General features: G+C 54.2%; 6 protein-coding genes across 6 annotated transcripts; 2 read left to right on the forward strand and 4 right to left on the reverse strand.

Annotated features, from left to right (window-relative positions):
• Positions 1-411: 411 nt before the first annotated feature.
• On the reverse strand, positions 412-1,486 carry VC83_01869 (uncharacterized protein; the record flags this gene model as incomplete). The annotated part of the gene is made up of 2 exons (XM_024465541.1): positions 867-1,486; positions 412-803 (listed from the first exon to the last, which is right to left on the reverse strand). Exons 1-2 carry the CDS (start codon positions 1,417-1,419, stop codon positions 412-414), a joined length of 945 nt encoding a protein of 314 aa, XP_024326964.1. The 5' UTR covers positions 1,420-1,486.
• An 88-nt stretch (positions 1,487-1,574) lies between these two features.
• On the reverse strand, positions 1,575-2,253 carry STU1_1 (suppressor of tub2 mutation; the record flags this gene model as incomplete). The annotated part of the gene is made up of 1 exon (XM_024465542.1): positions 1,575-2,253. One exon carries the CDS (start codon positions 2,251-2,253, stop codon positions 1,753-1,755), a length of 501 nt encoding a protein of 166 aa, XP_024326724.1. The 3' UTR covers positions 1,575-1,752.
• A 95-nt stretch (positions 2,254-2,348) lies between these two features.
• Positions 2,349-4,766, reverse strand: STU1_2 (suppressor of tub2 mutation; the record flags this gene model as incomplete). Its single annotated transcript, XM_024465543.1, has 3 exons — positions 2,349-4,422; positions 4,475-4,593; positions 4,749-4,766. The coding sequence occupies 3 exons, from the start codon at positions 4,764-4,766 to the stop codon at positions 2,349-2,351; spliced, it is 2,211 nt and encodes a 736-aa protein (XP_024326723.1).
• Positions 4,767-10,977: 6,211 nt separating this feature from the next.
• On the forward strand, positions 10,978-16,752 carry RGA2 (Rho-type gtpase-activating protein). The gene is made up of 4 exons (XM_024465544.1): positions 10,978-11,676; positions 11,745-11,775; positions 11,911-15,192; positions 15,399-16,752. The coding sequence occupies exons 1-4, from the start codon at positions 11,587-11,589 to the stop codon at positions 15,683-15,685; spliced, it is 3,690 nt and encodes a 1,229-aa protein (XP_024326595.1). The 5' UTR covers positions 10,978-11,586; the 3' UTR covers positions 15,686-16,752.
• Positions 16,753-16,838: 86 nt separating this feature from the next.
• On the reverse strand, positions 16,839-19,640 carry VC83_01873 (uncharacterized protein; the record flags this gene model as incomplete). Its single annotated transcript, XM_024465545.1, has 2 exons — positions 19,552-19,640; positions 16,839-19,490 (listed from the first exon to the last, which is right to left on the reverse strand). The coding sequence occupies exon 2, from the start codon at positions 19,110-19,112 to the stop codon at positions 16,839-16,841; it is 2,274 nt and encodes a 757-aa protein (XP_024326722.1). The 5' UTR covers positions 19,113-19,490; positions 19,552-19,640.
• On the forward strand, positions 19,617-20,585 carry VC83_01874 (uncharacterized protein; the record flags this gene model as incomplete). Its single annotated transcript, XM_024465546.1, has 2 exons — positions 19,617-19,954; positions 20,059-20,585. Exons 1-2 carry the CDS (start codon positions 19,840-19,842, stop codon positions 20,583-20,585), a joined length of 642 nt encoding a protein of 213 aa, XP_024326721.1. The 5' UTR covers positions 19,617-19,839.
• Between the last annotated feature and the right edge of the window lie 605 nt (positions 20,586-21,190).

The raw sequence follows: 21,190 nt of genomic DNA on the forward strand, positions 1-21,190 counted from the left end.
TAGAAGCTCGTCGTCGTCGTGAGATTGCGCTAGTGCGATTGGATTCTCCATGCTCCGTACGGTAAGCCCGACGACAATCATCGACAATGAACGCGTAAATTCTTTATATTTTATAACAATATACTAATAATATGTTTAATTGTTGTCTATTTATGATGTTTATGTCAGGCAGGACTATGTTTGTGCTATACGCAACTCAATCCGCCATAAACAGTAATTTGCTTGCTGGCAATCCAGCGTCTCTCCTATTCACCAGTCACATGAGCACACAACAACATGAAGATGGGTTTTATAAAACATCGCATGGCTCTCTTATGAATTCAGCCCTATAAGTACAGTGTATTCCTTTTTCTCCAGTTGCCCAGCACCAGGCATTCTCAACCTCTAATCCCACACCATCTTCACGCATTCTCAAATCATCCCAGACAGGCCCCCTCTCCCTCTTCCCCTCCCCCGTCCCCTCTTCCCTTTTCCCTCCCACGGCCTCTCCCCCTTCTCTCCGCCCCCCCTCCCCCTCCCTCTCCCCTTTGGCTTTCCTTCCGGATCCTCAGGACACATCCCCGCAACTCTCATCGCCTCCTCAAACTCATTCAACCTCTTCCCTCTTTTCGGCTTCGGCAGCATCTCCGTATCCAACGCCTCATCCATCATCCTCTCTTCCATCTCCCGCTTTTTCTCCTCCCTCTTCCGCTTCTTCAATTGCTCTTGACTCACCCGGGGAGGGGCCGACGAAAAACCCTGTTTTACGTATAGGCTATCTGGACCGTCGGGTGGGGGGATGGGGAGGTTGGGTGTCCAGCGGACTGGGAGGGTGTCAGTATGGGGTATTGTACTTGGAGCTGCGCAGGTGGGAGAGGTGAACTTACTCTTTGGGGTTGCGGTTTTAGCCGGGGAGATCTTGCTCTGAATTTCTGCATATTGCTTGCGGAATGCGGCGGTGGCTGGGTTCACTTTGGGTTTAGAGTCCATGGAGAGTGTATCTTTCAGTTCTTCCTTCTTTGTATGTGCAGTTCTCAGCCACTCTCCCACGTTCACTCCAGGTTCAGAGGTCATGAAGAGTGTATTTTGCGGTTCTCCTTCCTTTGCCTGTGCAGCTCTCAGCCACTTTCTTGCCTTGAGTATCCAAGGTTCGTCGGCCGCGGAGTTCAGTTGTTCCTCTAGCATATTGATGGCAGCTTTATTCGCCTCTTCTATGTTCTTTTCTCGAAGCTTTGCGTAATATTGATCTCTTTCTTTCTCCGAGGTCGAACGTTTCGGCACGTCTCTCATTGTTGTCCTCTTCGCCCAGCGCTCTGAAGCCTCGTGGGGCATCTGACTTTCCGTCGACGTCTTGGGTAGAAATATCTCTACCTGTTTTGGCATCTTGTCTCTAGTCCCTGAAGCCTTTTGGAGTTGGTTTTGTTTTGCGGTTTGTGCCATATAGCCGCATATAGCGCTGGGATTTTGGGGTGTGAGACTTATATCCCCCCTTTACCGCTTCTCCCTTTCGCCACGGGGAATCCACGGGTCTATGATACGGTTCAGTTCTAACATCACATACTGGTACAATTTTACACATCCCTACATTGATCGCATCGCATCATATTCCGTCTGTGGGATCGCCATCTTGATGGATGATTTAGAAGATATATTATCATACATTAGAAAAAACGCTATCTCATCCTACTTTGCAGACAAAACCGCACCAACAAAAACAAAACAAAAACACCCCCTTCTACTTTTCCTCACCCCCCTTAATCGCACTTTTTCATCCTACACCCCTCCAGCCTCCCTCTGCCTCTTGACAATATAATAAGTAATCAAGCTCTTCGGGTCCCCCCCCACCCCCCCCATCACCTCCCAAAACCTCCCCTCCCCCACCCCCCTATGCAGCGCCACACACAGACCCACCCCATCCATTCTCACCCCGCTATTCCCGCTCTCCAGACACCGTCCCGCCAGTCTCCCCATCTCCGCTGTCATCGCATCGCCAGGCACGTAATTTCCCCCGGGGGACTCCAAGAGGCCAGTTAACATCCGTAATCCCATACTAAGAGTCCGGCACCCTTCAACACCCATATCCTCCCCCTCAAGTCTCCCAACCACAACCCCCGCCACCGCATCCGCATCTCCCAACCCCACCAGCTCCTGCGCCAGCACTTCGAGACCAGCGACGATATGCGCGCGCCCCTCATACCTCGCCCTAGCCGCCAGGAGCGCAGCTATCCCCTCCTCCCCCCTCGCCGCGAAGGCCTCACGGTCCTTCCGCAGCATAGCACGGATGGTGGCTAGGATCTGCGCTTTGACATCTTGGACCTTCTCCAGCGCGAGTGCCGTGGCTGGGCCAGCGAGGTACGCGAATAACCCACTCAGCAGGGCGTCGAACCGACCTTCGCCACCGGTGGTAGCAGGACCCCAGATGTCGCGGCCGGAATCGCGGATGAGGGATTGTAGTTTGCGGAACCCGTGGACGTCGAGGGATTGTGCGCGGACTTTGGAGATACCGCTATCGAGCAGCCGGACGTCCTTTTTCGCGCGGTCGGGGGAGGAGAGGAGGAGGGTGTTTGTGGTTGATGCTTTGGGTGGGGAGGGGGGAGGTGGGAGCGAGAAGGTCTCTTCGTTGACGGAGACTTCTTCGAGGACTGTGGCCGGGGGGGGGGGCGGGGGGTTGTCTCGTCGTCGCCGGCGGAGAAGGGATCTTCGTAGACTTTGACTGCTTTGGCGGGCGTGACGAGGCGGGGAGTTTCTTTTCGCTGAATTGGCGCTGGCGGGCTGGCCGGGGGCGGCGCGGAGGAGGGCAGGGAAGTGAGGGTCGGGATTACCATTGTGAAATCCTCGTATGCTTTTGATGGGCTGGATGCGATGTAATTGTGCGTCTGCTGCTGTTGTGGCTTCGGACGGGGACTCTCACGCGCTGCTACCGTTTCCTCCCTAGCAATGCTGGCTTCGCGGGCTACACTCGCTTTCTCACGTATTGGACTCGTGTTGGACGACTGGCTCGCGTGGCTGGAGTGACCCGTATTCGGTCTCGGCACCGCACCACGCTTCGGGGATAGCGTCGCGGCGCTCGGTGTGCGCGCAGCCGGTCTCGTCGTCGATGGAGTAGCGGTAGCAGGAGCTTGTCTCACCGAGTACGGCCCGGCAGTAGCAGGCCGCGGCGGCTCCTTGGGTCGGAACTTAGTCGGTCGCATTGGAGCAACAGATAGCCCGCCATGGCTCGTCGTGGTGCTCTCCAGTCGCGACCTACCCGGCGGTGCAGTGGCAGTTGATAAATTCGACGATGCGCTCGCAGTGCGCATTGGGGAGAAGGAGGACATAGCCGAGCCCGGGCGAGCTGGGAGGGTCTTCGCTGCCATAGCCGCCTTCTTCTGCGCGAGCAGAGCCTCTCTCAGCGAAGGCTTCGGCGGGCCGGTGCTCTTCGACAGAGCCAGGCCGGGGCGGGCGACGGGGTTGGTTTTCTTGGGCGAGTTGGGGTTACCCGGGTCGTTCTGGAGGAGCTTAAGCTGTGCGGGCTCGAGGGCCGACATTACTGCCTCTGCCTTGGCGGGCCACATCTGCGCAAATGGCCAGAAGGTTCCGCGCATCTTCTCCCGGACGCCGGGGTTCGGGTCCGCGAGTCCCTTCTTGACGCACTTCTCGACGATGTCGAGGCCTCCGGCGTGCTCGATTTGGCTCTTGTGGTTTGCGAGTTTCTTGAGCAGGGTCTTCAGCCAGCCGGCTGCGTAGGTGCGGGGCTGCACGTTCTTGTCCTGGCAGGCGAGCCAGACGTGTTGCAGGATGCGCTGGTTGTATGATACATGGAGGAGGATGATATCGACCGTCGCATCACCAGCCTGCGACGCGATCTTCTTCGTCCCTCCACACAGTTTAATCAGATTCTGCAGCAGAATCTCCACCATCGGATCCAGCCCCGGCCCCGCCGTTCTCGCAATCTCCTGCACAACCGCACACCCCTCCTTCGACAAGCTCGTGCGCAGCGAATTCACCGATTTCAAAATCCCATCCAGCAGCGCCTTAACGCCCACCAGCCACGCGTCGTGGAAATCGGCGGGTGCGTTCCCGGCATTCAGCTTCCGCAGCTTCGAGCAGCTCTGCTCGCGCTTCAGCCAGTTGTGCTCAGACTCCTTGCCATCGAAGAAGGGGTGCATGTCGCGCAGGGTGTCCTCGAGCTCGCGCGTTGTGTTGACGTAGGCGGGTTCGACGTGTTCGAGCACGCGCTGCTCGATGACGGGGGTCACGGGGCGGGCGGTGGTGGAGGAGGCGGAAGTGGTGCTCTCGGAGTGGTGGGAGCGGAGGTTGGGACTCGCGGTGTGTTGGTCGATTGGGTCGAGGTCGGCGCCGGTGGGGCTGAGTTGGCTGGTGATGGCGGAGACGATTGTGGTGCGGACGTTGAATGCTTTGAGTTGTTTCTTGAGGTCGGATTTTGCTGCGTTGGGTGCATTTCTGTGGTTGTTAGTGGGTTGGAAAGGGGTGACTCGGGGGAGGTAATACGTACTGGAACAGCTCAATGACTGTGTTCCTGGCACAATCTCTAACCATGCCATCGGCATCTTCGAGCAGCTCCATGAGACTGGGCACAAACGATCTGAACTGTAGACCATACTCCTCGTGCATCTGTATGTGTCAGCTGTGTCTCCAAAATCCGCGTTGTAACCCATCCACCAAACACGAAATCCTCTGACCCCCCCCCCCCAAAATAAAAGACAACCCTCCGCAAAATCACAAAATTTCGGGGAAAAAAGAACAAAAATACAAAAACAAAGACCCACCTGCACAATCCACCCCATCCCCCCCTCCTTCGCCCTCCCACTCCTCCCCCCAACACCCCCTCCCTAACCCCCTCTCCACCTCCGGCCCCGCCACCCTCCAAAACGCCGTCAAACACAACGCCGCCAACCCCCTATACTTCTCCCTCGCATCTCCCACCCTCTCCAGCACCAGCGGCAGCGTCGCTTTGGTCTCCCTCACAATCGCTCTCGGTTCCTGGCGCGTCATGCGCGTGAGCAGGTGGTTGAGGGTTGTGAAGCCTGCGTTGACGAGGGCGGTGTGTTGGGAGACCATGGCGAGACGCGCGGACTCAAAGAGGGGGGGGACGCAGGCGTCGGGGAGGTTGTGTTGTTTGATGGATGATTTTGCGGTGGTGAGGGAGGCGACTTTGCTATCTACTGAGCTGTCGCTGCGCAGAAGCGTGAGTAGGGCCTGCGCCGCTACATCGGTGAGTTTTTCGCCCATGGTTGTGGTGCTGGTCGTGTGCTGCTGCTGATGGTGTGGTGGTGTGGCAGCTGAGTGTGGGTGGGTGGGTGATAGGGGCCGTAGCCGCGTAGCCGCGTAGCCGCGTAGCCGCGTAGCCGCGTAGCCGCGTAGGTGTTATTGCGTGTGCTGTGTCCAAGGGCATATGTGCCTGTTCCTTGGTAGTACTGTGTATCAGCGCTATCACCTTGTCCTTGCTGTATTGTCGTCGTCGTCGTTGTCGATTGTTTTGTTTTGTTTGATGTTTTGCCGTGGATGTGTCGTTGTCGTTGTCGTTGTCGTTGTTTACACTTGACACGCAGAGGTTGGGACGCGTGGTGGTCTGTGCGCTAGTGGTGGGTGGTCCCGCGATAAGGAACTGGCACAAGATAAGGTCAAGGCTGCGATCTGACGGTGGCTGGGTTGTTCCTGTTGGCTGTCAGCCTCGTCTGATGGGGGGTGTCATTTTTGGGGGGGTGTCATTTTTTTAAGAGGGGGTTATTCAAGGGACGGTGTGTATATCGAGGTTAGATTGGACGTATATAAAGCTGTTATCCTACTATCAACCATCAACCATCAACCATCAACCATCAACCATCAACCATCAACCATCAACCATCAACCATCAACCATCACCATCACCATCACCACCTCACCTCCCCTCCCACGACCACGACCTGACGACGACCACGACGACAACCACCAGCGCCCCAAAATGACCCGTCCCCCAAGCCCCCACCAACCCAACAAAAACCCCCCTCCCCATCATCGCCATCGCCAAACCCGCCCCCCCTTCCACCGCCGACACCACCCCTCCCACCACCACCGCCCCCTCCGGCCTCATTAGGGGATAGCCGATTGGATGCGTCTCAAGGCCAACCTGGCGCCACCGCATTGGAAGAGATCTACCGAAGATATGAGAAGACGGGGTTTTTTTTTTGAAGTGGCTGGACCAGAACAAGGGGGATGGGAAGGGGGGAGGAAGGGGGGGTGGTGAGGGGGATGAATGAGTGGTTGAGGGGGAATAGGTATGAGGGGGGGAGGTGGGGGGGAGGTGGGAGGAGTATGGGAGGTTTGTTGCGGTGGGGAAGGGGGGAGTAGAGGGGTAGTGAGAGGGAGGGGAAGATGGTGGGATGTGGGATGTAGGGGAAGATGGTGGGATGTGGGATGTAGGACGGGAGGGGGTTGAATATCTCCCATCTCCCATCTCCCATCTCCCACCCCCAGTTCAATCCCACCTACCACCCTTACCCTACCATCCCCCATCTCCATCACCAGTGTGGTAAGTGAGCTGCCATGATGGATCCCCCCAACCCTGTCGTCGTACACTCACTCGTACAGCACCTGAAACGGAAACGGAAACGGAGTACACAGCTGAGCAGACAGACCATCAGGGGTTACCTCAAAACGCTCCATTTTTATGACTAAACCTTGCACGTTGGTCAGCTAAGCTCGCGTAGCATCACATGATATGGTCAGGTAGGGCTAAAAACGGTATAGAATAGGGCCCTAAATATATTTAATGCATTATTCACGATTGATGAGATAATTTCACTACCTCAACAAGACCTATGGTCTAATACTATTGCTATTGATAGTAGTCTTCAATTTGAGGATGAAAGATAGAAGAAGAGGAGGAGGTAAAGCCGCCTAGTATATACTTAAGCTAATGCATTACTAATGCATTAAGATCGAAACAACCACAGTTATTCAAGCGATGTTAGCGACAACAGATTTATATATCATCAATAGTTGATGCTATGTAAAAAAAAGGCGACATAGTCTTGGAAGATGTATTTGTGGGCGGGTCAGTCGAGGGTTTGCCGGAAATGGAGTGGGTCACCTGAGGTTGGGGATGGGGATGGGTCGGGTCTACGTTCAGCCTGAAACGCCCTCTCTCTTTCTCGGCGTTGCTGGCTGCATGTGTGTCTAGATCTAGATCCTCCCATTAGTACCGACTAGACTACGGACTGGCTGGCCTAACACGCACTGACAAGAGGGCTACATTGGTTGGGGGTCGCGACTCTAGCATCTTGGGTGTAATGGTAGGTAGAAGATGTTAGACGAGATACCGCTGTCGTGTGTACCTCCCTGCGCTACTAGAAGAGGCAGTAACATCTGCACGACCGAGGATAAGTTACAGGTCAGGGGGAACGCTAGGATAAAACACGACCCCCCCCCCCCCCATGCTAGCTGGCGCCACCTTGCTGGTTCCAAACCCAAAAGCATATGCAAGTATGTCTATACACTTTATATACTAACTTATTTCACAGGCAAGCTAGTCACACCTAAGCAAGCTGAATAACTTAACAAACAGCTTGATAATACACATTAAAATACTTTTCTAGCCTTTCCTACTTGGTTAAATCCTTATCTAGTTGTTAAGTTATTAAGTAACTAGCTCGCCTATGAAATACGTTAACTATAACCATAAATAATAGCAAGACTAAGCTGTTGCCTACCTACTAAGTCTCTCTCAACTCATCTTAATACTAAGACAAGGATTTTAGTGCTACATCTCTGTATTAGAGATGTAGTAGTTTGGCCCTAGATCTCCTAGAAGGTGTTCTAGAAGAGGAGGAGGCAGGCTAGGACCACACTAGTCTAGCCTATCTTGTTACTAATCTCATTAAGAGACAGAAAGAGGAGCTAGTAGCAGTATAGAGTAGGGAGGAGGAGAGTTCCCTAGAGTATAACATTGTTATTAACGACTAGATTAAAGTGATAATGCTAGGATATACCTAGGGTTTTGGATTAGGAGGCATCACGAGGCAGGAAGGTATCATATTCTGCAAGCACAATAGGTCTATGTAAATATAGCGACTATTAACTAGAGTCCTTCTTCTAAGGCCTCTAGCCCCCTTTTATCTAGGCGCCCTATGCCCTAGTTTACCAAGCCCTATAGGCCCTGCTAAAAGAGGTCTTACGTAAGGGCATGTAACAGCCTTCCTTACAATTACCTCCCCCTTTAGGAGAATTGCCCCTAATTCTAAGCAGAGAGGCTGATTGCTAGATCGTAGGCTTTGCGTGATTGTTGAGGCTGTTTGCTTAGTGTAGGTGGAGGGATATCTAGGCGCGTGCCAAGCTAGGTAGTCCTATGACCCCCCTATTCCTACCTCCAGTTTACCTTCTTCTGCCCTATAACCTTCCTACTTCACCCTTAGCTCTACCACTTCACTCCACCACCTCATTCTACCATTTCACTACACCTTAACCTTTAAGGCTATCAAACTCAAGAGCAAACTTGGAAATCTCCTCCTCAAACCTACAAGTCACTATACATATTTTGGCTTATCACACCAACAACAAGAGCAATACTACTCAACGATTGCTACAACCATCTATGATTCATTACACGTCATCGCTCCTTAGTTACTGGGCCGATATTACCACATAGCATATCTCTACAACCAACTATGATTCATTACATGACATCACTCATACTACCACATGACATATCTCTACCAACTAGAGGCCTAGGAGCATGAACGATAGCTCTAAAAGCTCCTACGAACCTCTATGATTCATTACATGTCATCGCTCTTTAGTTACCCACAAGATTGGTTAAGTTATGACATAATTTGTCTATGACATAATTTGTCTATGACATAATTTGTCTATTGGGGTACTCTGACCTTGGACCTCCTTTTACTTCCTATAGGCTACGAACCTAAGAGATGGTTCTATGGGATTCTCTTACGTCAACTACAGTTACCAAGCCTGGTAAGTCATGGAAAGTCTTGGAAAATGAGAGAACTACATTCCTTTAGCATAAATAGGATTGCCCTTTCCTTAAGAAAAGGCAAGCAGACAATACAGTAAATCGACTATCACATACTTCCACGTCTTTTCCAAGCTTCCAAGCATTCATCTTGTTACTCCTTGTTTCTGAAAAGTCAGTGAGGTGTTAACCTCTGACTTACCCCTGAGTTCCCAGACTCAACATTTGTTGCAACTTGTCTGAACCACTTCACTACATCACACACCTGATTGCTGCGTTGTGGAATAGTCTAAGCTACGACCCTTTGGCTCTGTTTTCTAAGACAGTGTGTTGTCTTAGTAAATTCATCCCTTCCTTGGGTGGCTAGATTCTCACATCTGGTGCACCCACCATTACAATCCAATCTCTAAGGTACTTGTTCCCTTCCTTCTGGCTTACCGAGGCTTATTAACAGTAATAAATCTTCCTGTTCCAGCCCTACTATAGTGCCTTGCAAGAAGGTCCTTACAGCTCCCGTTCCTACAGCCACCCCTCACAAGAGAATGGCAGCCTAGATGTTAGGCTCCCCTAGGTCCGAGGCACTAGTTACACCTACTCCTTCTAGGTCAGTGGCATCCTAACGCCTACGTGCCGTTCAACCCTACTGTTCGCCTACTGTTAAGGATGGGCTAGAGGAACTAGACAACCCTAGATCTTCCACTAACGTTCCTAAGGAGATGCGCACCGTGCTTAGGTGGAAGGTTACTGCTTGTTACGTAGTTCCTAAGTCTACAGGGCGCCTTTACACTAGCCCTTGCCCTTGCTACATGAAGTGCACCCACACCTATTTCAACTTCCCTAGACAAATGTGTTAGATCCTAGCAGATATAGGGAAGTGTGGCGATTGCCTTTAGGGCAACTACTAATGCGTCCTAGTAAGGCGCCTTTTTTTTCCCTCCTCACCTAGTTGTACTAACAGTTAGGTAGGCTAATACTTAATTTAGCGTTGAACTAAAGGCCCTCTAGCTTGCTGCTAACACTTTCTTAGATAGCCAGGCTGATGATGATGATGCTAGGCTTGAGACTGACTCTAGCACCACCATCTAGGCCCTTTCTGCCCTTCATGAGGCCTAGCGCATATACTCTAACACCTTCTAAGCCTAGGAGGCCCCTACCCCTAAGGGCAAGGGTGCTCCCTAACCAGTGAAGGGTAAGGGAGCCAGCATGCCAGGACCATCTGTGGTTGTTGTGCACAATGTAGACAACCCCTAGCAGGCCCTTCTCTACTAAGCTGAGACTCTTGTCAAGCTAGGCAAGGTGAAGACCAAGGGCCTTAAGGCTGCTACATAGGTGTTCTACACCTCCGTTAATGCGGTCCTCAATGCCTACTAGTCTAGGCTCAAGGCCTACGCCAACTCTATGAAGTTCCTTGTAGGTCTAAGGCTTCCCTTCTTCTTAGGTGTTTGCTAAACCTATAGGCAGCTAGAGCCTAACGCAGAGTGAGCCCCTGTCCTGTGACTCCTCGTCTTGTGACTCCTAGTCTTTACTTCACCCCTAAGAACCTAGAGCTCGCCCTCTTTAAGTGACTCCTTGTTAAGCCTTCTAAGTAGCAGTACAACGCTTGCCCCCTATGCGTAAGCTGTCACCTAAGGTCGAGGATTCTTGTAATGATGTACAGTTATGCTTACTTAGCTTCAGGGCTTAGAAAACAGGTTAGCTAAGGTCCTCTAACTGTTAAGGGGGGAGGAGAGAAGAACAAGAGAGGGAGGAACTAGATTAGAGGTAGTAGAACGAAGAAGGAGAAGAGGGAGAGGCTTACCTATGGATATATAGTTTAATTTAAATCCTCCTCTACTGTTAGTAGAGGAGATCTAATCTTGTATAATATAACCTGTTATAACCCCTTCTCTTTGTTTAATTATAGTAGATTAGCTAACTTGAGTCTAGTATTAGTCCTAGAACCATGTCATGTAAGCTTTCTACAAAGGTTTTGTCGAATGGCTAATTTAGGTATCTTTACAGATAAATTACTATGGCAGGGTACATACAACCTACCACAAATTGCGAAACCCGCGCATCTCGCTTCTATAAAATTCTCGATCGGGCATCTCGCTTCCTCCAAACCTTGAGCGAAGCGAGAAGTTGACGACGGCGACGATTAGTAACAGGTGGATCGCGTACCACAGTTCAAAGCAGCAAGGGACAAATAATATCATCGGCGAGGACAACAGCCACCACTCACCACCCAACACCCAACACCCAACACCCAACACCCAAAACCTCACTTTCTGAAACCCGCGCCCGCAACAAAACCAACCTCTGCTGCTGCTGCTCCTAGCATTGCAAACTCTCGGTCTGGCTGCTGCAACTGGCATTCACTTCACAAGAGACTGTGAATCGCGTACCATACGTCTCCACCGGTGCCACGCTCCAGAGGACGATCTCCAGATCCGATCTGCTCACCTCACCTCACCTCACAACCTCACCTACATACCACCTCGCACCTCCACAACAAACCTCACATAACCTCGCACCTCACACCAACCTACGCGCCAATCCCCCAGCGCACTACAGCTCCTGCACTCCACGCGACATCCCCACGCATGCCCCGACACCACCATACCCATACCCATACCGCACCACCGGATCTGAGCTGGAGATAAGAGGCAGCTTGCGCCATGGAGGCGCCTGAAGCTGCTGTTGCGGCGGGAGACTACCCAGAGTCTGCCGGGGAGGAGGAGGCGTATCCGTGTAAGGGATGTGGAGAGGTGAGTTATTGATTGCTTCCTGCGGGTTGAAGGGGCATTGGGATAGCATGTGCTAACCTGAATGGTAGATTCTGGAAGAGGGCAAGGCTTTTGAACTTGGTGAGTTGTTTGTCCATTGACCTCTCCAGACTGTGAGGGCGAGCTGCTTCTGCTGAATGCCATTGCGCCACTGCTCTCCCTCATAGCCCACCAACCATCCCATTGAGCCCACAGCTAACCTCCCACCCCCCACAGCAAACAACAGATGGCATCTCGACTGCTTCCGCTGCAACCAATGCCACACCCTCCTCGACTCGGACGCCAACCTGCTCCTCCTCGGCGACGGCTCCCTGATCTGCAACAACTGCACCTACAGCTGCAGCGCCTGCGGCAACAAGATCGAGGACCTGGCCATCCTGACCGGCGACCAGGCCTTCTGCGCCACCTGCTTCCGCTGCCGCAACTGCAAGCGCAAGATCGAGAACCTGCGCTATGCCCGCACTTCACAGGGCATCTTCTGCATGAGCTGCCACGAGTCGCTGATGGCGCGTCGTCGTAAAAAGAGTAAACTCGCCGCCGCCCAGGCGAAAGCTAAAGAAAAAGATAGCATGCTCGTCGATAAATCCCTTCCGGCCCTGCCACCCCTGCCACCGAGCGAGAAGGCCGCCACAGAGGCCGCCCAGTCGAGAGAGCCGGCCATGAATCCGCACACCGAGCTCTCGCCGAGACCGCGCCCACAGTACCCTGACGAAGTATCGAGAAGCAGCTTGCGTCGCGCCGAATCACCCAGCGATATGGGACATAGAGACGGCCTGACCCTCCCAACCACCACATACCGCAACAACCGCCACTCCCACGCCTCCGACATGACCGCCGACGGCGACGGCTTCTTCATCCCGCTCGCCTTCGACTCGAGTCCCGCCCCCACGCCGCGCCTAGCGCAGAATACCAAGACCGAGAGAAGCATGAAGGAGAACGCCGCGGCGAAGGATATGCTCAGCCCGTCGGCGAGGAGCGCGAGGGGACAGGTGCCAATGAGCCAGTCTACCCCGCACATCGCGTTCCAGGAGAAGGGCCGCACGACATCGACCGAGTACTCCGAGTCCAGCAAGGACGGGGGAGCCACCACGAGGAGGCCACCACCGCGTCCGTCGGCGGGGAGCCGCAGCACGTCTGCCACTGCGTCGCCGGCGCTTGGGGGCGAGGAGCCGAAGAGACAACACTTCGCTAACTCGATGAGCAATGGGAATGCGAATGAGAAGGCGCAGTCGCCGCAGGATAAGTTTAAGCTGCAGGATGTGCCGAAGCGTAGGCGCTCGCATGAGTCGAGGAATAGTGCTAAGACGGAGGCGGTGGAGAATCCGCAGGCTAGACCGCTGGTGAAGAGAGAGAACTTGTCGAGGACTGAGAGCGCTGAGTCGACGAGAGTGTCTCAGGAGAGACCGAGGGGAGGCGTAAACCAGTATCCTGCTGCGGAGCCGGAGTCGAGACCTTCGGCCGATTGGGCCATGTCCCCTCCTCCTGCGCGCGAGACGAGGGCTGAACTGCCAACTGCTTCGAAGCCCATGCCTCGGAAGGAGGTTGGAGGCGGAAAATTAGCCAAGACCCAGCCGCAATCATACGCCGCCTCCGACACAATGTCCTCATCCGTTTCCTCCACCGACAGCACCGCCCTACCCACCCCAACCGTAAACGGAAAGCCCATCTCCAGCCCCGTCATCAAGCCCTCCGAGGAGTCCGCACCACGCCTCCCCATCCGCTCTGCCCCGCCACACCAGAAGCCGAGCGACACCTACATGGCCCCCCGCGCCCCTCCCATCCCCCCACCACCCTTCCAGCACAAATCCAGTAAACAAGCCATTAACCCCCTAACCGGCGAGCCTATCTCCCCCAAGCTCCCGAGATGGAGCGCCGGCGGCGATTTCACCATGGACGAGGACATGGCTCGGATCCTCGGCACAGACGAGCGCGCAGAGTCCCTCCTCAGACGCGTATCCAACGCCGTCCGCCACGGCCGCAGCATCAGCGAGACGACCAGCCGCACCGTGACGTCGGGGCACTGGCCTAAAACCCCCATTGCCGAAGACGGCGTCGCGAGCCCGCAGTCCATCTCCATGGGCTCCCCTCGCACCGAAGACTCCGCCGTCCTCCGTCGCCAGCTGCGCAACTCGGAGCAGCGCGTTGCGGAGCTCGAGCGTGTCTTCGTGGCGAGCGGTGAGCTGAAATCGGTTACCAAGCAGCTGGTTGAGAAGCGCAAGACTGTGCATGAGCTTGGGTCGCAGGCGGAGATTATGATTCGTCAGATCGAAGTCCTGGCTGGGTATGTAGAGCGCGCTAAGCGTGCGGAGGGTAAGCAGGAGTTGAATATGGAGGAGATGGAGGAGAGCGCCATCAAGGATTTCGTCCTCCGCATCGAGAGACTCAAACAATCCATGTCCCGCCAAGTCGAAACCCTCTTCGAAGAGCGCGAGACCCTTCTCGATGAGAAAGCCGCTGCTATCAAGTCGCGCGACCGCGCCCTAGCGGAATTCGAACAGCTGTCCTTGAAGAACGCGCAGTTGGCGGATCTGAATAACGATCTTACCACGCAGATCCAGGAGCGTTTCCGTGCTCAGAGCGGGCCGGCTGCTAGTGTAGAATCCCCGAAACCCCCGATGTCGTCCGGAGGTGCCTCAACGAATGGACTGGGGATTTATGTACATAGTAAGGATAAACTGTCCCTCGCTACCCTCGATGACGCACCATCCACCACCGCGGCAGCTACAGCCTACGCCCCCTCCCTCGCAACCGCGCATTCCTTCCCCCACGTCCTCGACGCGGACGCTGCTCTCGAACCAGCGACGGTCTTGTCCGCCCCGCACGTGGTCAATATCCGTAAAGCCCAAGCCAAGAAGTTTAACTGGAAGAAGGGCGGTGCGACCGTCGCTAAGGGTGTTAGCAAGGGTTTCAAAGGCGCGTTTGGGAGTGAGCGCGAGCGTAACGCTGCTGCTGCTGGGGGAGGGGGGGAGATCGGGATGCCGTATAACACCACTGTGACGCCTGTTGATTCTCCAAGCCTGATGGCGCTGCCGCAGAACTCGCAACTTGGTGGGGGTGGGGGGTCGTTGCCGAAATCCCAGTCGAGTGATCCGAGAGGCTTTGGGCTGTTCAAGAAGAGTCATGCGAATTCCAAGTCTGCCGGTGGTGCGTCGGCGCTCAACCCCGCTGCTGAGAGTCCAGCGACATTATTCGGCTCCGACCTCGTCGAGCGCGCGGCCTTTGAGCGCCGCCACATCCCCTCAGTCGTGATCCGCTGTATCGAGGAAGTCGAGCTGCGCGGCATGGATGTAGAGGGCATTTACCGCAAGACGGGGGGCAGTGGATTGGTGCGCATGATTCAGGAGGGGTTTGAGAAGGAGACGCCGGGGATGGAGATTGATATCAGTGATCCGGATGTAGATATCACGGCGGTGACGAGCGTGTTGAAGCAGTATTTTAGGAAGTTGCCGGTGCCGCTGCTGACGTTTGATGTTTATGAGAGGGTGTTGGAGGCGCTGAGTGAGTTATCCTTTTCCTTTCCTTTTGCTTCTCTTGCTTTCGCCGGGGTTGGGCTTCTTTGTTGTGGCCGTACGTCCTCGACTTTCCGGAGTTGGCGATCTTCGATCTTCGATCTCGACCCAAAGACCCTCTCTTTGTCCCCCAAGTCGAGTTTGCCGTAATCGTCTGCTTGTTCATTTGGGACCCCCCACTAACATCCTCACCAGCAATCCCCGACTCCGACCCCACCTCCCGGTGCGCCCACCTCCGCCACACCTTCTCCCTCCTCCCCCCCATCCACCGCGACGTCTTGGAATTCCTGATCTTCCACCTGGCCCGCGTCGTCTCCAAAGCTTCCGTCAACCTGATGACACCCAAGAACGTGGCTGTCGTTTTTGCGCCGACGATTATGAGGGATCGCAGTGTGGAGAGGGAGATGAGCGATGTGGCGAGGCGGAATGAGGTTGTGCAGTTTGTGGTGGAGAATAGTGAGGAGATTTTTGGGGGGGAGTAAGGTGGATGTGGCTCTTGCCCCAAGTTGTTGCGAGTTTTGTGGGTGTGGAGGAGGATGCGTGGGTTTTGTGGATGGATTCGTGTATATTAGTTGTGGGAGTCGATAAAATGGTTCTTCATGCGTCTTTGTTTGTTTGTTTGGCACTTCTTTATCCTGGATGCCTCTTTTGCGTTTTGCTTCATTGTTGGTTGTTCGAGCATTTTTCTTACGCTGGCTCTTTTTTCTAATATTTGTTTCTGGAGGACGAGATCTTGTGTTTGTTTTTCTTTTTTGATATCCCCGGATTAGTTGTGGTTTTCTTCTTCCATCATTTTGCTGTTCTTGTTTTTATGGATGGTGGTTTGTTGATCATGGATCGTTGTTGTTGATGAAAAGCTTTCAGAACCTCCCCCCCGCTTACCGTGGACCCCCGTACGTACGTACGTACCTGACGTGTGTTGCCGCGACGATGAGCTAGGCGGCGTTTACGTTTACGTTGTCGTTGTCGTTGGCTTGTACGTAGGGTTACCGCGCCGATGAGGTTTTGGGGGGGGGGTAAACGTTTGCACCTACGTCGTTACCGCGGCGATATCTCCATCTCCGTCTCCCGTACGTACATGCGTGCGGAACCGCAGCATATGGCGTTGATGTCCTCACCACCCGAGCATGACAGGATGAGTTTACTGTGTTGGAATTCTGTTTGTGCCTACAGGTCAGGGAAGGATAGGGGTGGGGAAGAGCTGAATAGGAGTTGGGGACCTGGAGGGGGGTGGTGTATGGATGTTATGTTGCCCTGGCCATTATGTGGGGGGTGTAGATACAGAGGGGATGAATAAAGGGGGGTATATCAGGAAAGAGTTTTATGTGCTTGGTGACTGTGATTATGACTGTGACGGGGTGTAGGGTGTGTGGAGTGATGGGTAATGGTGAGAGTGTTGATATCATCTATCCGTCAAGAGATTTCAAGAATTTCTTTCTTATCTTTCTTTCAAACCTTTTTATTCTTCCCCCCCCCATGGCGAGGGGGTAGTTCTCTGTTTATATATCAAACTAAGAAAATGGTATCTAATCTCGCAACAAATCCCCCCATCATTCAATCCACTCCAAACCCCAAAAACCCCAAAAACCCCTCCCCCCAACCTACCTTGAACCAGCGCCAACCAGTCCATCATCATCATCTCCCCTCACCCCCTCCCCCTTCTCCCCTCCCAACACCCAACCCTCTCAACTTCAACGCCAACAACCCCTCCGCGACCTGTCGTCCCTGCAGCAGCGGTGTGGCGAATGCATTTCCGCCGTAGCCGATGTCGCCTTTATGGAGTTTATCATACATCTCCATACCGCTCGTATCCCACTCACTCGACCCTATCCCATCCTGCGCGGGCGGCCTCGACGGAATGCCGGATCGGCTAGTTCCCGTATCAGACGACGCGGCGTCGCGCTTATACAGCGAGAACGGAATCGGTTCTACCGGCGTCGTACTCCTCCCCTCCAACGCATACCCCTCACCCGCCCTCACAACCCCATCCAGCTCCATCTCCTCCCCCCTCCCTCCTCCCGTAAGACGAAACCATGCGCTCCTCCTATACGCCTTCTCACTCGCCGGGCTAAGCGCGCTGTTGGGGACACTGTCGCGGATGGGTTTATAGCTCGTAAACCGCGGTTCAGGGAACTGCAACTCATTCCTCAACTTCTCCTTCCCGTCCGGGACGCGGTTGGCGAAGACGATGCGGATGGATTTATACAGGTAGAATCGTCCGCACGCGGGACTGCAGATGTGGAGGTGTATCAAGTACCGCAGCGTCGCGCGTTCATTCTGCTCAGGCTGGCTGGTCGACGACGAGGTGGGGGGGATATCCATAATCGGTCCCGCGGAGTAACTTCTCTGCCGAATAAACGTCTTCGTACCAGCCTCCATCCCCTCAAGGTCGTAGGGGACGAGAAACAGCTTCACGGCTGTCTTGTTGGGGTTCTTGATGATGATCTGGAGTTGTCCCTTTTCGGGGATGCGGTAGCAACCCCCTGGTGGGGCGCGGGGGGAGGTAGAGCGGCGCTTTTGCTTCTGGAGACGTCGCTGGGAGAGCTCTGAGGCTTGGTCCTGGGGTTCGGGGGGCTCGGGGCCGTCGGGAACTCGGGATCGGAGCTTGGAGTGGCGGGTTCGCTTGGTGCTGTGGCTTTCTGAGGGTGGGACGGCTGGGAGACCGTTTTCTAGGTCGATTTGGCCTACGTACGGACTTGGTCCGTCTTCAGATGCCGTATGCCTGATGTGGGCTGTGGTGGCGTAGCTATAAAACACTGCCGGGAATGGGAGGGCCACATGGGGCGGGCATTTTAAACTCGGCTTGCACTTGCCTAATCCCAGTACCCCGATTTGTGCTACGAAATCCAGGGGTTTGGAGGGGGTGGTGGACATTCTGCCTCTGAGAATACTCTCCTCGTATGATCCAACCATCGATGCGTGGTGTAGCGGGGAATCTGACGCGAGCGATGGTCGTCTTGAGTGGCGGAATGCTGGCGTCTGAGGGGAAGACGTCGGTTGCGACAAGGCGGTGTTCAAGGCTAGTGACCTCCTCGGCTGGTGGGCTTGGTAGGCGTAGCTCGCATCTCTGCGTTGGAAGGGTAGTTGGTAATCGGAGACCGCGCTGGACGGTGTTACTGGCGTGGAGGAATAGGGTTGGAAAGTATGGCGCCAGCGATTTCTTATAAAATCCGCTTCGATATCCATGGATTCCCCCAGAGGGGAGAATTCCACGTCGTCGTTGGTCTGGGACTGTACTAGAGGGCTCGTTGGGGGTATGTATGCAAAACTCGAGGAGTAAGATGACGATAGCGAGACGGCCCTTGACCTGGATACGAAGTCGACGTCGGGGCGAGAGGAAGAGTGGAACCGGTCATGCAGAGATGGTATAAAGTCTCTTGGTGGCGAAGTGCAGAGCCACGGCCGGGGGGGACTTGCAGCACGAATACGACCAACGTCCGGCTCCGAATTCAAGTCCCGTTTGGGCTCTGATCTCTCTTCCCTAAAGTTCCCCGAGTGTAGTGCAGACAACCCGGCATGCAGGTTCTCGGTCTCGTCTAGTCTAGGTGAGATTGGCGACGACTTGATCTCCGCCGGCGGCAGGAGCGGAGTCGTACGTCTCGCACCGGGCGTTTCCAGCTTCTTCGGGGACCAGATAGGACTCTCGCCCCTCTTCAACCTCTCCATCAGCTCCTGCCTGTCCGAGACACAGCTCGAGGCATCGTGAGAGCTCGTCCCTGCCTCATCTTCCGCTGTTGGAGCAGCATCATCTGGGGAATCCGGTACCGGGCCCTCGCAGAGGTCTGTCCGGATGCTCTCCTCCGAGGGCTCCCTCCTCAATCCTCGGTATCTGGGTCCGGGAAAGGTAAATGTCGGTCGGTTGGGCGGTGAGGACGCAGCGTGGCCGTCCGGGTCCTGGAAGTAGGGCATGCTGTGAGCATCGGTACTCTGGCGGTACTTCTTTGCTCGAGTTCGATGGGGGGTTATAGTATACTACTTATCATGGCGTTGAGAGGGAGTTTGGCAGTGGAAGTTGTACTTTCCCAGCTTTGCCGGTGGGAATGGCGGGGTCTTCTGGAGGTCGGGGCTGGACGGGGAGGGGAGTAGGGTCGTGGCGAGTGCTTTTCTCGGAGTTTGTTGCAGTTCTTGTAGTTAAGAGGTACTGGGACAGCTCGAGGAGGTATTCGTGAGGGGCGGAAATGGAAGCAAATAAAAGCAAATATATATATGATACAGTCGATTTCTGGGTGAATCTCTTCTGTGAATATTGTAATTTTTTGGCATGACCTACGTCTCTCTCCCAAGTACCTGCAGCAACACATAAGTACTTGCATCAAGTCACATTCCTCACCGCATCTCAAGTACCCACTATGCAGTAACAAGTACTCTGACCGCCATTCTCTACCACGATTACCACCAAGTTAACAAAAGTGATGTTTGCTCTGTTTGCTCTGTTTGCTCTGTTTGCTCTGTTTGCTCTGTTTGCTCTGTTTGCTCTGTTTGCCCTCTTTGCCCTCTTTGCCCTCTTTGCCCTCTTTGCTCTCTTTGCTCCACATACAATGACGAGGAAATATTTCCATCCTCAGCATTTCCACCACCGATCTGATAGACTCAGCACAACTATACTACCACGGATTACTCGACACCCTCATACACCATGGCACCCAAACGAGACAGAGAAGATGACCCCCAAGTCCCACACGTCAAAAAGACCCGTGCCGGCTTCAAAGTCGGCCCTGACAACCTCCCCGACGGCACATGGCGGCGTAAAGGTAACCAACCACCCACCATTACCTCCTCTCCCTCCATTCTCCCCGTCTTGCCTCTCTACCATTGTAGAAACACACAAGCTAACACCCCCCCCCCCAACCAAAAGTCATCAAAATAAAAAAAGACCTCATCCACAACGCCAAAGTCAAAAAATCCTACGCAAAAATCAAGGCCCGCACCTCCCCGCCACCCACCCCCGCAGCCCCAGACGCATCTACAATCGTCATCCAAGCCCCCTCTGAACCCGTCGCCCCTACCCCCGTGGAACCAAAGCAAGAGCGCGAAGGCGAAGGCGACCGCGAACTCCACCCCTCCCGGCAAGCCATGCTCGACGCCCCCGACGCCCCCCCCGCGGCCTCCGTACCGCGGTTCTCGGGTCCGAAAACCGCGCGCGCGAAGAAGCCGGGGTATTTTGATAAGGCGAAGGCGGAGGCGGATGTTAAGAGGAAGGAGGCGGAGGAGCGGAGGGCGGAGTTTGAGAGGAGGGATAAAGAGAGGAAAGGTAAGGTGGAGGAGAGGGAGAGGCATAGGAGGGCGATGGCGAAGGCGAGGACGGGGGGGAGGAACGGGCAGAGGAAGTTGGGGAGGGAGAGTGTGGTGCTTTTGGATAAGGTTCGGAGGATGGTTGGGTGAGTGGGGGAGGGGGGTGAGGGGGGTTGTGAGTGGGGAAGTGGTGGGGAGGGGGGGTTATGATATCCATGAGAGCATGTTATGGCTTGGCTGTGCTTTCGTCATGATGGTGTTTGACATGAGAAATTGTGTTATCTGTGCTTTGATTTGGCTGGGTTGGTGATATGCTTAAACAAGTCTGGGCCTGAAACAACATCGACTGGTTCAGTGATTTTGGACGCCGATGGCTTTGACCACAGCTAGGTGCACTCTCATTCTTTTACACACTTTGAAGCATCATAGCTTAGGATGGCAAACCAGGAATCCATACCGACCAGTTCAGTGACTTTGGAAGCCGATCACTTCGACTACAGGTAGGTGCGCTCTCATTATATTTACACTATTGAACTTTCATGTTTTATTCTTCACTCAGGGGCGAGAAGCACAGATGGGAGTTATATACCCCTTTCTTTTCATAAAACTATATACCAACAAATCAACCACCTCATCTGCATTTGCCCCCCGCTCAAACAACCTTCCACACCCCTCCTCCCCTTCCCCCTTGCCCCTTCCCCCTACACATCCGCCGTCGCCTCACCATAAAAATGAATCTACACCAACACATTAGC

The sequence above is a fragment of the Pseudogymnoascus destructans genome, assembly GCF_001641265.1.
Source record: "Pseudogymnoascus destructans isolate 20631-21 unplaced genomic scaffold scaffold_4, whole genome shotgun sequence".
NCBI classification, from domain to species: Eukaryota; Fungi; Ascomycota; class Leotiomycetes; order Thelebolales; family Thelebolaceae; genus Pseudogymnoascus; species Pseudogymnoascus destructans.